Source organism: Ruditapes philippinarum, unplaced genomic scaffold (genome assembly GCF_026571515.1).
Source record: "Ruditapes philippinarum isolate M1 unplaced genomic scaffold, ASM2657151v2 ctg2158_1_1_1_1, whole genome shotgun sequence".
Lineage (NCBI taxonomy): Eukaryota > Metazoa > Mollusca > Bivalvia > Venerida > Veneridae > Ruditapes > Ruditapes philippinarum.
The window spans coordinates 102,370-116,363 of record NW_026860675.1 but is presented as its reverse complement, the minus strand read 5'-3'; the positions used below and the strand labels follow the sequence as shown (position 1 = coordinate 116,363).

At 33.1% G+C, this 13,994-nt stretch overlaps 1 protein-coding gene across 1 annotated transcript in view; it reads right to left on the bottom strand.

Moving 5' to 3' along the window:
* Window positions 1-13,994, bottom strand: part of LOC132713010 (F-box-like/WD repeat-containing protein TBL1XR1) — a 40,593-nt gene that overhangs the window by 6,332 nt on the left and 20,267 nt on the right. Inside the window, exons 6-10 of the mRNA XM_060695448.1 lie at window positions 12,221-12,359; window positions 10,434-10,497; window positions 7,419-7,516; window positions 6,397-6,457; window positions 4,887-5,008 (exon numbers count right to left, since the gene is read on the bottom strand). Coding sequence (XP_060551431.1) covers window positions 4,887-5,008; window positions 6,397-6,457; window positions 7,419-7,516; window positions 10,434-10,497; window positions 12,221-12,359 — 484 coding nt within the window. The remainder of the gene's footprint in view (window positions 1-4,886; window positions 5,009-6,396; window positions 6,458-7,418; window positions 7,517-10,433; window positions 10,498-12,220; window positions 12,360-13,994) is intronic.

The following is a 13,994-nucleotide window of genomic DNA, read 5'->3' as shown; positions in this document are numbered from 1 at the left end:
TTTTATTCTTACCTTAGATATTTTATTCTTACCATTTTTCCAATTTTTCGTTTTTCAACCCAGATAAAACCATTCATCATTTTTTTTTTGGGGGGAAAGTACGTACTGACTTAATATCAAACAGTGCAGACCATGTTCAGACAGATCAGACACTATTGTGCCAGGTGATCTTGGTCCGCACTGGTTGCACATGTTAATTTAGTTGCTACCAGCTGGCTTAGGGTTAGGTTAAGAAAGTGCAACTAATTATAGTAATACTGATATATCTATATTCCTCGAGAACAACTCTTTCCTTCCCATACCAAGTGCCAAACTTCATGGGACCTTGTTTCTAAAGTCTACAACTAATCAAATGACTATTCAGACACTTTATGGGTACAGGTAGATCAAACCTGTAATCCCTATATATTTGTAGTTTATTTCAATTTACTGAATAATGCTGTGGCTGAACTAAGCTCTGGTAAACTCAAAGTGGCTTACTGTCTTCATCCGGTGGTTAAACTACCAACACCACCATTAACTGAACATGAACTTAACCCTTTCGCTGCCAGAGGGTTATTGTTTTATTGATCACCTATTTGCCAGAGGTTTTTCTAAGAAATTACTATATTATTAATTAATATAATTATCATTATTTGTTATTAGTATTATTATAATAATTATATATGTTTCCAAATCTGTTAGTATAATAATAATTATTGTCGATGGTATAATTTTCTTTATATTTATTATTATTTTTATTATTATTAATTTATTATAATTATTATCATTATAGAAACGGCAAAAGCCGTCCATATGGCAAATACGCCGAAAAAAACAGGGACAGCATAAGCCGTCCCTATGTCAGTGAAAGGGTTAATAATTATAATGAGAGACACTCAAAATATTGTGTACATAGAGCTTTCACTGATAGAGAAAACATGAATATATTACAGATAAATTTTCAACAATCAATGCAGATTTTGTAAACTGGTAATAACGTTTAAATATTTAATGAAATGTCTAACAAGAGCTGTCAGAAGGACAGCGCGCTCGACTTTTTTAGTGCTTGCCTATAAAACAAAACTTTGACAGTTAAGGGCACACAAGACTTTAACTAGGAATTTCTAAGTACAAATCAAGAAACATTTTCACAGAGTTATCTTCTCTTGCTTACAGATAGGTCTCATGATGGCACATAAGAACTCCAACTTCCAAAGTAATATCTCAAATGGTTAAGTCAACAAGTGGACAAGAATGAAAATCTTAACTGAGTTTCTAAGTCAACAAGAGCTGTCAGAAGGACAGCGCGCTCGACTTTTTTAGTGCTTGCCTATAAAACAAAACTTTGACAGTTAAGGGCACACAAGACTTTAACTAGGAATTTCTAAGTACAAATCAAGAAACATTTTCACAGAGTTATCTTCTCTTGCTTACAGATAGGTCTCATGATGGCACATAAGAACTCCAACTTCCAAAGTAATATCTCAAATGGTTAAGTCAACAAGTGGACAAGAATGAAAATTTTAACTGAGTTTCTAAGTCAAAAAGGGCCATAATTCAAATAAAATCCTTAACAGAATTACCTTCTCCTGCCCATGTTTTGGGACCATGATGGTAAACAAGTATTCCAACTTTCAATTTAATATCTCAACCAGTTCAGTCAAAAAGTTGACTGGTACAAAAAAGTTAACCAAGATTCTAAGTCGATAAAAGGCCTTAATTTTTAAAACAAATCCCTGACAGAGTTACCTTCTCTTGCGTACAGATGGGGTAATGATGTGAAATAGCATTAAAAGTTTCAAAGCAATATCTCAAAGGGTTAAGGCAATAAGTGGATTTTACCCATATTCAATGTATTTTCTAAGTCAAAAAGGGGCATAATTCTGTCAAAAACCTTGACAGAGTTATGTCCTCTTGTCTGTTGATGAAGGTCGTGATGGTAAACAAGTATGGTCAGTTTCAAAGCAATACCTCCAATGGTTTTGAAATAAAGTGAGGTGGTACAAAAAACTTAACCAAGCTCAATACACTTTCTAAGTCAAAAAAGGGCCATAATTCTGTCAAAAACCTTGACAGAGTTATGTACTCTTGTCTGTAGATGGAGGTTATGATGGTGAACAAGTATGGTAAGTTTCAAAGCCATACTTGTAATACTTCTGAAATAAAGTGGGGTGGTACGAAAAACTTAACCAAGGTGTGACGCCAACGCCGACGCCGACGCCAACGCCGACGCCGACGCCGACGCCGGGGCGAGTAGGATAGCTCCCCTTTTCATAGAAAAGTCGAGCTAAAAAGGGCCATAATTCAAATAAAATCCTTAACAGAATTACCTTCTCCTGCCCATGTTTTGGGACCATGATGGTAAACAAGTATTCCAACTTTCAAATTAATATCTCAAACAGTTCAGTCAAAAAGTGGACTGGTACTAAAAACTTAACCAAGATTCTAAGTCGATAAAAGGCCTTAATTTTTAAAACAAATCCCTGACAGAGTTACCTTCTCTTGCGTACAGATGGGGGTAATGATGTGAAATAGCATTAAAAGTTTCAAAGCAATATCTCAAAGGGTTAAGGCAATAAGTGGATTTTACCCATATTCAATGTATTTTCTAAGTCAAAAAGGGGCATAATTCTGTCAAAAACCTTGACAGAGTTATGTCCTCTTGTCTGTTGATGAAGGTCGTGATGGTAAACAAGTATGGTCAGTTTCAAAGCAATACCTCCAATGGTTTTGAAATAAAGTGAGGTGGTACAAAAAACTTAACCAAGCTCAATACACTTTCTAAGTCAAAAAAGGGCCATAATTCTGTCAAAAACCTTGACAGAGTTATGTACTCTTGTCTGTAGATGGAGGTTATGATGGTGAACAAGTATGGTAAGTTTCAAAGCCATACTTGTAATACTTCTGAAATAAAGTGGGGTGGTACGAAAAACTTAACCAAGGTGTGACGCCAACGCTAACGCCGACGCCGACGCCGGGGCGAGTAGGATAGCTCCCCTTTTCATAGAAAAGTCGAGCTAAAAATGATCATATGAAAGCTAACTTTAATTGCATTCATTTTGTTAATTAGCATTTCATTATAGAAAGAACAAAAAAAAAGCCCCTCAAAAAACACCCTGTGCATTAATGAACAATAGCTATAAACATATAATTATTACGCAGTTATGCATGTTTTGCACCTATGACATGATGAACATCAGGTACGTAGGTGGAATATTAATATACAAGAGCTGTCAGAAGGACAGCGCGCTTGACTTTTTTAGTGCTTGCCTATAAAACAAAACTTTGACAGTTAAGGGCACACAAGACTTTAACTAGGAATTTCTAAGTACAAATCAAGAAACATTTTCACAGAGTTATCTTCTCTTGCTTACAGATAGGTCTCATGATGGCACATAAGAACTCCAACTTCCAAAGTAATATCTCAAATGGTTAGGTCAACAAGTGGACAAGAATGAAAATTTTAACTGAGTTTCTAAGTCAAAAAGGGCCATAATTCAAATAAAATCCTTAACAGAATTACCTTCTCCTGCCCATGTTTGGGACCATGATGGTAAACAAGTATTCCAACTTTCAATTTAATATCTCAACCAGTTCAGTCAAAAAGTTGACTGGTACAAAAAACTTAACCAAGATTCTAAGTCGATAAAAGGCCTTAATTTTTAAAACAAATCCCTGACAGAGTTACCTTCTCTTGCGTACAGATGGGGGTAATGATGTGAAATAGCATTAAAAGTTTCAAAGCAATATCTCAAAGGGTTAAGCAATAAGTGGATTTTACCCATATTCAATGTATTTTCTAAGTCAAAAAGGGGCATAATTCTGTCAAAAACCTTGACAGAGTTATGTCCTCTTGTCTGTTGATGAAGGTCGTGATGGTAAACAAGTATGGTCAGTTTCAAAGCAATACCTCCAATGGTTTTGAAATAAAGTGAGGTGGTACAAAAAACTTAACCAAGCTCAATACACTTTCTAAGTCAAAAAAGGGCCATAATTCTGTCAAAAACCTTGACAGAGTTATGTACTCTTGTCTGTAGATGGAGGTTATGATGGTGAACAAGTATGGTAAGTTTCAAAGCCATACTTGTAATACTTCTGAAATAAAGTGGGGTGGTACGAAAAACTTAACCAAGGTGTGACGCCGACGCCGACGCCGGGGCGAGTAGGATAGCTCCCCTTTTCATAGAAAAGTCGAGCTAAAAATGATATATATTATCTGTATTATCAACATTTGTCATCTGATTTTTTTTTTTTTTTACATAACAGGACCATAATTTTTTTCCCAGATATTTGAACTTCTGAGCAATTTCACCTACTCCAGTTTTCCAGAATAATTATTTTTATTGTTATTAATTTATTTGTTAAAATGACCTAAAAATGAAAAGTAATAAAACTCAAAGCAAGCTAAGAATTGCACAAAAAATATATATATAAGAAAATAAAAAATATATATACATGTATATATTTCACATATTTTCCCTGTCCAAGTTGAACTATGTAATTTTCTTAGGCTTTTGGACTTCAGTGGAGCTCCTTTAAGATTATTTAATCAATGTATTACTATTTAACAGAATTTTCATGAAAAGCAAAAATATAAAGCTATTTCATTGTACTTCTTGCTTATTGAATTTTAATCAGTTAGATATAATTCTGATATAACATATATCACCTAAAATTATATCACTCACAGCCAACAAGATCTCTTTATAATATATACATACATATAATTACACTTATTTCTTTGTAATTTTGACTCAGGAATATGTTTTTTGTTAAAAAATTATTTTTTTTAAATTTGAATTGGTTGATGTGTTTGCACAAATATTCGTAATAGTTTCATAATGAAAGGGTGACAGGCTATTCCCGACTCAAAACAACGTAGACAGCTCTAACACTATACTTACAGTATGTCCCTGGAATGTCTTAATGGGCCGATCACAGCCTAGTTTATTTACTTGAATACACTGATCTGTAGAACACGAGGCAAAACTGTTATTCGTCTGCCAGTCTACATCGAGGGCAGGCGCTGTAAGAACAATGATAGACATTATTTTATAATATCATCATTAAAACCAAAATTAATTTCATGGCAGAGCAGGCATTGTTTTTCATGTATCACCAGTTTAAGAAGTAGCCAGTATAAAGCCATGTCAGCCTGCACATCTTTGCCGTCTGACCAGACTATCTATAATGAAATGTTGGTAACTTAACTTTTGTATTTTAATGTTGAAACCCCTGAATTTTCAAATGGAGAGTTCCAAATGTAAAGTTGGTAAAAATCAATCAGCAAAAATTCAGCTGGTTAAGGGTTTTGAATAAGAATTAATACAACAGTCATTCCAACAATTTTAGCATATTTCCAATTATGAACCATTTTGTCTTAATAAATATTAATTTCAAACATATCACTTGCAGGTGCTTTTCCACAACACAAGGACAAAATATTCCTTTACCAATCTTCATAAACGCATCATCATATATATTTTGCATTAGTTTAATTTATATAAATAACATAAAAGTGAGACACAAAATTGTTAAAATTTCGGTATATCTGTACTAAATAATCCTGGAAAACAGAGCCTACTTATTTCAATGACAATGTAAACAAACGTGATCATCCTCATAAACAAAGAAGACATATTATATCCAATTGTTTCCTTTTTAATACCTTACTATTGATTCATTCTTCTTGCGATGAAAACATATTGAAGAAAAATATCTAAAGTAGCTATTAGTATTATTACATACAATGTACAAGTTAAAACTAATCAACATTTCACGCAAACTAAAAATAGAACAAATTTAGCCAATTCAACACATACTGAATCTTGAAATGTCGTGACATGTCATTTTACGGGAAAAGTTTCTGGGAAAACATATAACAAGAGCTGTCCGTAAGACAGCGCGCTCGACTTTTTTATTGCTTGCCAATAAAAAAAGTTTTTGCAGTAAAAGGCAATACAAGAACCAAGATTCTAAGTCGATAAAAGGCCTTAATTTTTAAAACAAATCCTTGACAGAGTTACCTTCTCTTGCGTACAGATGGGGGTAATGATGTGAAATAGCATTAAAAGTTTCAAAGCAATATCTCAAAGGGTTAAGGCAATAAGTGGATTTTACCCATATTCAATGTATTTTCTAAGTCAAAAAGGGGCATAATTCTGTCAAAAACCTTGACAGAGTTATGTACTCTTGTCTGTAGATGGAGGTTATGATGGTGAACAAGTATGGTAAGTTTCAAAGCCATACTTGTAATACTTCTGAAATAAAGTGGGGTGGTACGAAAAACTTAACCAAGGTGTGACGCCAACGCCGACGCCGACGCCGGGGCGAGTAGGATAGCTCCCCTTTTCATAGAAAAGTCGAGCTAAAAATAGTATATTTTCTAATCAATTAACCTCAGAATGTACTCACCAGAATGAAAGGAAAACTGTTGAGTACATCGCCCTGAGCTAGCATCCCATATAATTGTTGTCTGAAAAAGGCAAAGTAAATTATTGTTAACTCATTTGTCCTTCAGATTTAATGGATCTATAATTATATGATGTCCGTAGAACACAATTGCTACCACACTCCACTGTTTTGTCAGTCTCAGGCAAACAGCTGGACACCCTTACAATGGGACAGACAAGGGCAAATCTATATGCTTCCCTCTACTATTTGTAACAATGGCATAAAAATTCAAGAATCTGCATTATGTACGATGTAAATGAGGCGCATTTTGGTAATTTGGTAAGTGGGGGGAGCAAAATTTTATCAAACCAAACAGTAAAGTCAAATGGTTACTTTCTATTTCTTACCCATCGTATAACCAGGATACCCTTTTGTGCATTTTTTCAGGCACAGAGTGAAACCACTGACCATCAACATGTTAGCTTGATTTATAACTCAAGAAACAAAACTTCACTTCCCCTATCTGACCCCACAGTGAGGATCAAGGTGATTAACTTATGATTATGCCATCGTAAGATCTCTCCTGAGTCCTGCCAACGCTGAAACCCCATATAGTACCACATTTATCATTGTAATAAACATCCCACTAACTTATCTTGAACAGTGCAATATTCACTCCCCTGCCCAAATGGGAGATGTTCACTTCCTATGTTGCTTGCCTTATAAATGTTTTGCGACATGCCTTCAGAAATTCCTGGATTCAACACTTTTTCACCATCGAAAAAAAGTCGAACTAAAAACATTTAAACCATATAAATGGCATCAGTAGCTTTTCATTGTTAAAAAACCTGAAACCTTTGCTGCGGGATCATAGAGTCCAGCCCTACTAAGGACACAAAAGAAATCAGTACAGTCATGTTGACCATGCCAACTTAACAGTGACTAACAACAAATCGACAGAACTTGTTTTAAAAATTAAAGTGTCATAAATGCATTTTTAACTAAAAATAAAACATACATAGGAAATTGATAATTCAACTTACTTTATCTACTCCAGCACTTAAAATATAATTGCCCTGTTTATTCCACTTTAATGCAAATATAGGACCTTTATGTTGACCTAATGTATTCAGCAACCGACCTGAAAACACAACATATGCATTCAAATATTACAAATACAAATGTCAATGCTTAAGCTATATATGATAAATCATTCATTTTTTTTTCACACCACAAAAACACCATATTACCCCAGTGTGAGGATATCACAACTGTATATAGAAACTGTGGCAAAACAATCTTGTGAGGTGACAAGTGTTTTAAAGGTACATATGTCCTATATAGGTTGCATGTTATAACAGTGCATGCTGCTTTCACATTAAATTCATTCTGGTGGCTAGAAATATATATATAAACCAAACAAATAAAGTGCAAGCTACAAGTCTTTAAAGCTTCCCAGGGATGACTTTTTTAATCCAGATATTTTTGTAAGTTGCTGATTAGGAGAGGGGGGCTGAGGTGTCTGGGGGTGTTGGGGGGATGTAGACAGTGATAATTATTGCACTTATATCTCATGAATTGCTGCTTTCAAAGTACATGTATATGCAATTTACACCTTTTTACTATTGTTTTAATTGCATTTTAAGGGTCTCCCACATTTTGCAGAATACTTTATATAATGTATAAAACTGTAAACACTAAATTGTAAAATATAAACTTGATTCATGGCTGTTTACATAAAATTCTGGCATGCAGTTACTTTCAGTTACTTCAATTGTGTCAACCATATTTTTTTAATAAGTTTGGACTTAATATTATTACATGTATACAATATAGAAAAATTATTTATAGGTAAATGCAAACACATTAAAAAAACCCAGTTTTTTTGGATAAAGAAATCTGTTTTACACCTTTGCAAAGAAAGCAAGACCTTAAATAATACAAATAGCTTTTGCGTATGCACCTATACATTTAGAAACAAAACAAAAACTCTATTTATATTTCAAACAATATATTATATAAATGCTCAAGTTTTTACCATTCCTATTAACCTCAAATAGTACAAATAGCTTTTGCTTATGCACAAATAAATTTAGAAACAAAACAAAAACTCAATTTATATTTCAAGCTGTTATTTTCAAATAATATCTTAAAATAAATGCTATGCACTATGCTATATAAATTTAGAAACAAAACAAAAACTCTATTTATATTTCAAGCTATTATTTTTCAAACAATATCTTAAAATAAATGCTAATGTTTTTATCATTCCTATAAACCAAATTGCACTATGCCATATAAATTTAGAAACAAAACAAAAACTCTATCAATATTTCAAGCTGTTATTTTTCAAACAATATCTTATATAAATGCTAATGTTTTTTATCATTCCTATTTAACAAATTGCACTACGCCATTAACTATATTGCACTACCAATGACGAGATTAGAGGACAATTAACAAAATGTATTGAATGTATAGAAACCTTCAATGATGAAAGCTTGCATGTTAACAGCTACTTAGAACCGAGTTCAATATAAAACATTACTCTCGAAATTATTACCTAAATGATGTTTACATCTCAATAAAATCAGCATGTAATCTGTGCCTCACGCTTTGTTCCAGAAGTCAACGTATATAAAAATTGGTTTCTAAACTCCTTATTGTTACCTAGTTTCCTTTGTTTTCATATATACTTGCAGTTTTGATTAAAAAAAAGACAAAAATATTGCTGTATTTTTCTCTATGGAAATTAGTTTCTTACAATTAGTTTCTTACAAAATATGAAACCTTGACACCTTGGGAAATTTCATATTAGTTGACATCAACAGATTGTTTTTATGTTTTTAATTCCTATATAACACTATATATATAAGAATCTTACACTGGCTGCCAGTACAGACCGGTATATCTAGCTAGAGGGTAACTGTTAACGGCAGTAATGAGCCTCTGCAGAGTTTCGCTAAACAGTTACTCGAGAGCTAGATATTCCAGTCTGTAACGACAACCGAAGTTTTATTTTTTTTCTTGCATATGACATATCAATTATTTTCAGAACAGAAATTTCGAAAACTGATATTCTTAATACGTTCTTTTTTCTTATAGAATCATATGAACTTACAACTTTATTCATAATGTTAAAATGATGTCATCCTAGAACGCAATTCATTCTTAAAAGGCGCGCGGCAATGACATCATTTAAAGCATGTGACTTTTCTTACATGTCTAACAGGGCTAACTGACAAACACTTACATGTATATACTTGATCATCAATACTAAAAATATCCCATCTTTTTTCTATTTCATTGTAACATGAAAATAACATTTTACCATATATTTGCCCTATACGTTAATGAGAGATGAAAAAAGACTGATGAAGGGGAAAATATCTCAAGGTTATTTCAAATGGAACAAGATACTGATAAAAACAATTGTTTTATTTTAGGCTTGCTTATTAAGGAAACACTGCGCAATAAAAATAATGAAAACAAATTTTTAAATGCTAAAAAGGAAGAATTATCTAACAGGTTACATTACCAACAAAGTTCATCAGCTCAAGGTTATATAAACACTGTGACATAATGTCACACAATTAATTAGCTCAAATTTCCTAACAACTTCGCAATAGTTAATCCTATTTATAGCAATGTTAACAATTAGGTTGGTATTCAAATTACGGTAAGGACATTTATATAATTTGCAAAGGCGACAGAGGAGGGTGTGTGGGTGTAGAGGTTTAAGGATGAAGGGTGTAAATGGAATATGGCATGAGGATCAGGATTCAGGAAGGGAGTGGTTCTTGGCCAAAATGCATTAACTCAATTGATAAAACATTTGTTTTTCAGGGGTTATTTTCTATCTCGTAACAAAATCTTAATAATATAGTAAACTATTTCAATTTCGGTCGGACTCTATGACACAGTTACGTAAAAATAGCATTCCACTATTGAAAGAAAACACTTGACCTAACAATGAATAGCTTAAATTCAAAGCCAGACAAGTCAAAGCACATGATTGGAACTTTTAGGGACGCAAATATGAAGAAAACAATATTTACCATCTGTACTCCATAACCTGGCATAACCGTCATAGGATCCAGTCGCTAAAAATGTACCATCAAACTGAAAATAGAACATACAATCTTCACAGTGCAAGTACGTAAAACATACATAGGCCTTAGATGCGACATATAGTCTTGATGTAGTAGACATTTGTGCTAAAGTATTTTAAAAACCTCTCAATGCATGACAAAGTTACAAATGTTGTGTAATTGACAAAACACATCACGGACAGCCATACAGACAGAGAGAGACGGTGAGATTTTAATATGCCGCCCTTTGGGGGCATAAAAGGAGCTTTTTAAATATTTATTGATCAGACTAAAAGCAATCAAGAAATATTGTAAATGTGAAGAGTCTTTGCAACAAATTTATAATTCTATATATCTACACATTTGCTTTCTATGACTTGCTAAAATTAAAACAATTCATAAAGTAGCTGCTATAAAAACTTGTATATAGAATAAAGATGATATAAACATTATATGACTATCTATTGGAAATGAATGTTACAAACTTGCAGTATTATAAATGATTAAATAAGGTATCAGGTTCAAATTAGAATTCAATTGTATTAACAAATTCAACAAAACAGAATTTTCAATGACTTGAACCATTGTCTCATTTTAGTTTTATACAGTGTCATTTCTTTAATGCGTTATGCCAATCACAATGGTTATATCGGACACATTTTACATTCACATCCTTTATGTATCGAACAGAACTGAAATAGTAATATCTAATCAATGATTTACTTCAGAAATCCCCATTTCTCAAGTCATTCCATTGAATAAGCAATTAACACAACCTTTCTCTACTTACATATCACAGTTCATATAAGGATAGTGTAGTTCACAGTTTGTCAAAATGTGATAAAGTATAATAAAATATTCACAGTTTGTGAGGCCTTGTAGTTAGAAATGCGATATACGTATGAAAAAGAAGTAAACTCAAAACAGGGTGTTACGCAATTCACAACTGCCTAGACCATATATTGACTTTCCAGCAAGATTTCCTGTAGACTTCCATGACTGTTTTTCATACGTCTTTTTTGGCTAGTCATTCAGACTGGTTGACCAATGTTGACATTTATGCAAGATTTCCAGTGCACTCTTAATGATTTTCATTTTCATTTTTTTTTTAGATGGTTAGATATTCAGTCCGACTGGTTACATATTCAGTCCGACTGGTTAGATATTCAGTCTGACTGGTTAGATATTCAGTCTGACTGGTTAGATATTTAGTCCGACTGTTTACATATTCAGTCCGAATGGTTAGATATTCAGTTTAACTGGTTAGATATTCAGTCTGACTGGTTAGATATTCAGTCTGACTGGTTAGATACTCGGTCAGACTGGTTAGATGTTCAGTCAGACTGGTTAGATATTCAGTCAGACTGGTTCATTTTTTTTTTTTTTAGATGGTTAGATATTCAGTCCGACTGGTTACATATTCAGTCCGACTGGTTAGATATTCAGTCCGACTGGTTAGATATTTAGTCCGACTGTTTACATATTCAGTCCGAATGGTTAGATATTCAGTTTAACTGGTTAGATATTCAGTCTGACTGGTTAGATATTCAGTCAGACTGGTTTAGATGTTCAGTTAGACTGGTCAGATATTCAGTCAGACTGGTCAGATAATCAGTTAGACTGGTTAGATTTTCAGTCAGGCTGGTTGATTATTTGGTCAGATGGTTTGGCATAATACACTTATTGATTTGCAATAACCAACCATGGAAATGTACCTTTTAATAGAGTTTTTGAGCTAATAGTACTATACTCACATTCCAGTCTAAAGAAGTAACATCTTTGTTGCTAGGCACCTCAGCCCCACCTTTCTGTATACAGTGACGTAAAACTAGTTGATTTGCATTTCCACTATTATCGTTCATATTCCATATTCTAGCAGTCGAGTCCCCAGACCTGTAAATATAAATGTGCATTCTTCATTATCATGCAAAGAAGTTAAGACTGAAATGCTCAGATCACTTTTTCCAGTCACCGGTTTCCATAGAAACACTCACACCCTTCCACACTTCTATTAGAGAAGAAAGATCTCCCGTGATCCAATGTAAACTATTCCCGCCCACAAGCAGGTATCAAAGAACGACAGTTTGTTGAATGCTTGATTAATATCTTCCACACATAAAAGAAAAAAGACCCTGGCAAGATTAAAAGTTATCTGATCTAAAATTCATTCCTTCATTGTTAATATTAAAAGCAAATATTTCATTCCTAGATCTGAAATTATTACAAGTACTGTTTTGCTGACTGGGCAACATTTCAAATTTACATTTTCGTATCATGGACTGTTCCATTAATGGAAGCTGAACAAGTCCATATATGTCTGCAGTTAGTATTTTAGAGATCAAAATTTCGCTGGTTCACTCGTAATTATAGGTAAAAGTTAAGAGAATACCATGTAGAAGGAGTGGGAAAATGTTGCCTGCACCAGGATGAGGGATTCTTAAAAAAACATTTTTTTCGATGCCTGGTATTTGCTAACAAGAACCATTAAATGTGTGTAAAATGCAATCCTGTTTATACATCGTTTTAATTTCTACTGAATCACTGGCCTCTCTTAAATATTTGAAATAGCAATGCTATCAGTATTTTCATATTGATAGAGAAAGACATTATATATTCAGTCTGCACAGACTTTGTATTAACTTTGGCTGCTGAATAATAGTATTTTAATATTTGTATATCCAAATCCTATTAATTAACAATAGTCAGTTCCTGAAAGAAAAAACTTTTGTTTTATGTCTTATATGTCAAAATATTTTTAGGTCATAATGACCTTCACCCCCTATGACCTCTAAGTGGTTCATGCAGGTAAAGGGCAATGTCAAGGTCAACACATTTGTGAAGTCTAAAGCCCCTGTATGGGATGACTTTCTTATTAAGGCCACAGTAAATAACTGGAAGTATATGTACCTTTTTAAGTCAGGAATATGGAGGGTGAAGTTGGAAGGATTTTTGTGTTATGTCAAGGTTTAAGTTGGTAACAAACGGACAGACAGACAAAAAACAATATCATCTCCCAATCAACTGATATCCGAGCACAAGAAGTGACACATTTATACATTATCTAACTAACGATATTCTTGCATGTAGGTTAAAAAACATCAGGTGTTAAATGGAAAATATACCTTGCCTAAACAACAAAATGACAATAATACCATATGGCACTTATAAAGAAAACTGCCAATAGTTTCTTACTTGAAGAACTTATATTAATTCTCAGAGAAACCATTCCCATACAGTAACCTATATCTAATTAGACCAGGAATTCTGGGAAATTAGTATTTTCTAGATCTTCTTGGGTAAAGAATTGCATAACATTTTTATGACTTCACAATATCAAAAATAAGGTAGTGTAAAAATGTCAACCATTGTGAAAAGGTCATCCTCCTTTTTCAAAGCAATAACTGTATCATATAGAATATTACCTAAGAATAAATAAAAGATGGAAAGCAATTTAGAATGAGCTATTTCATTTTCTACATCCAATACTGATACATTTTTAAATGTTCAATGCTACGTTGTTTATAACTT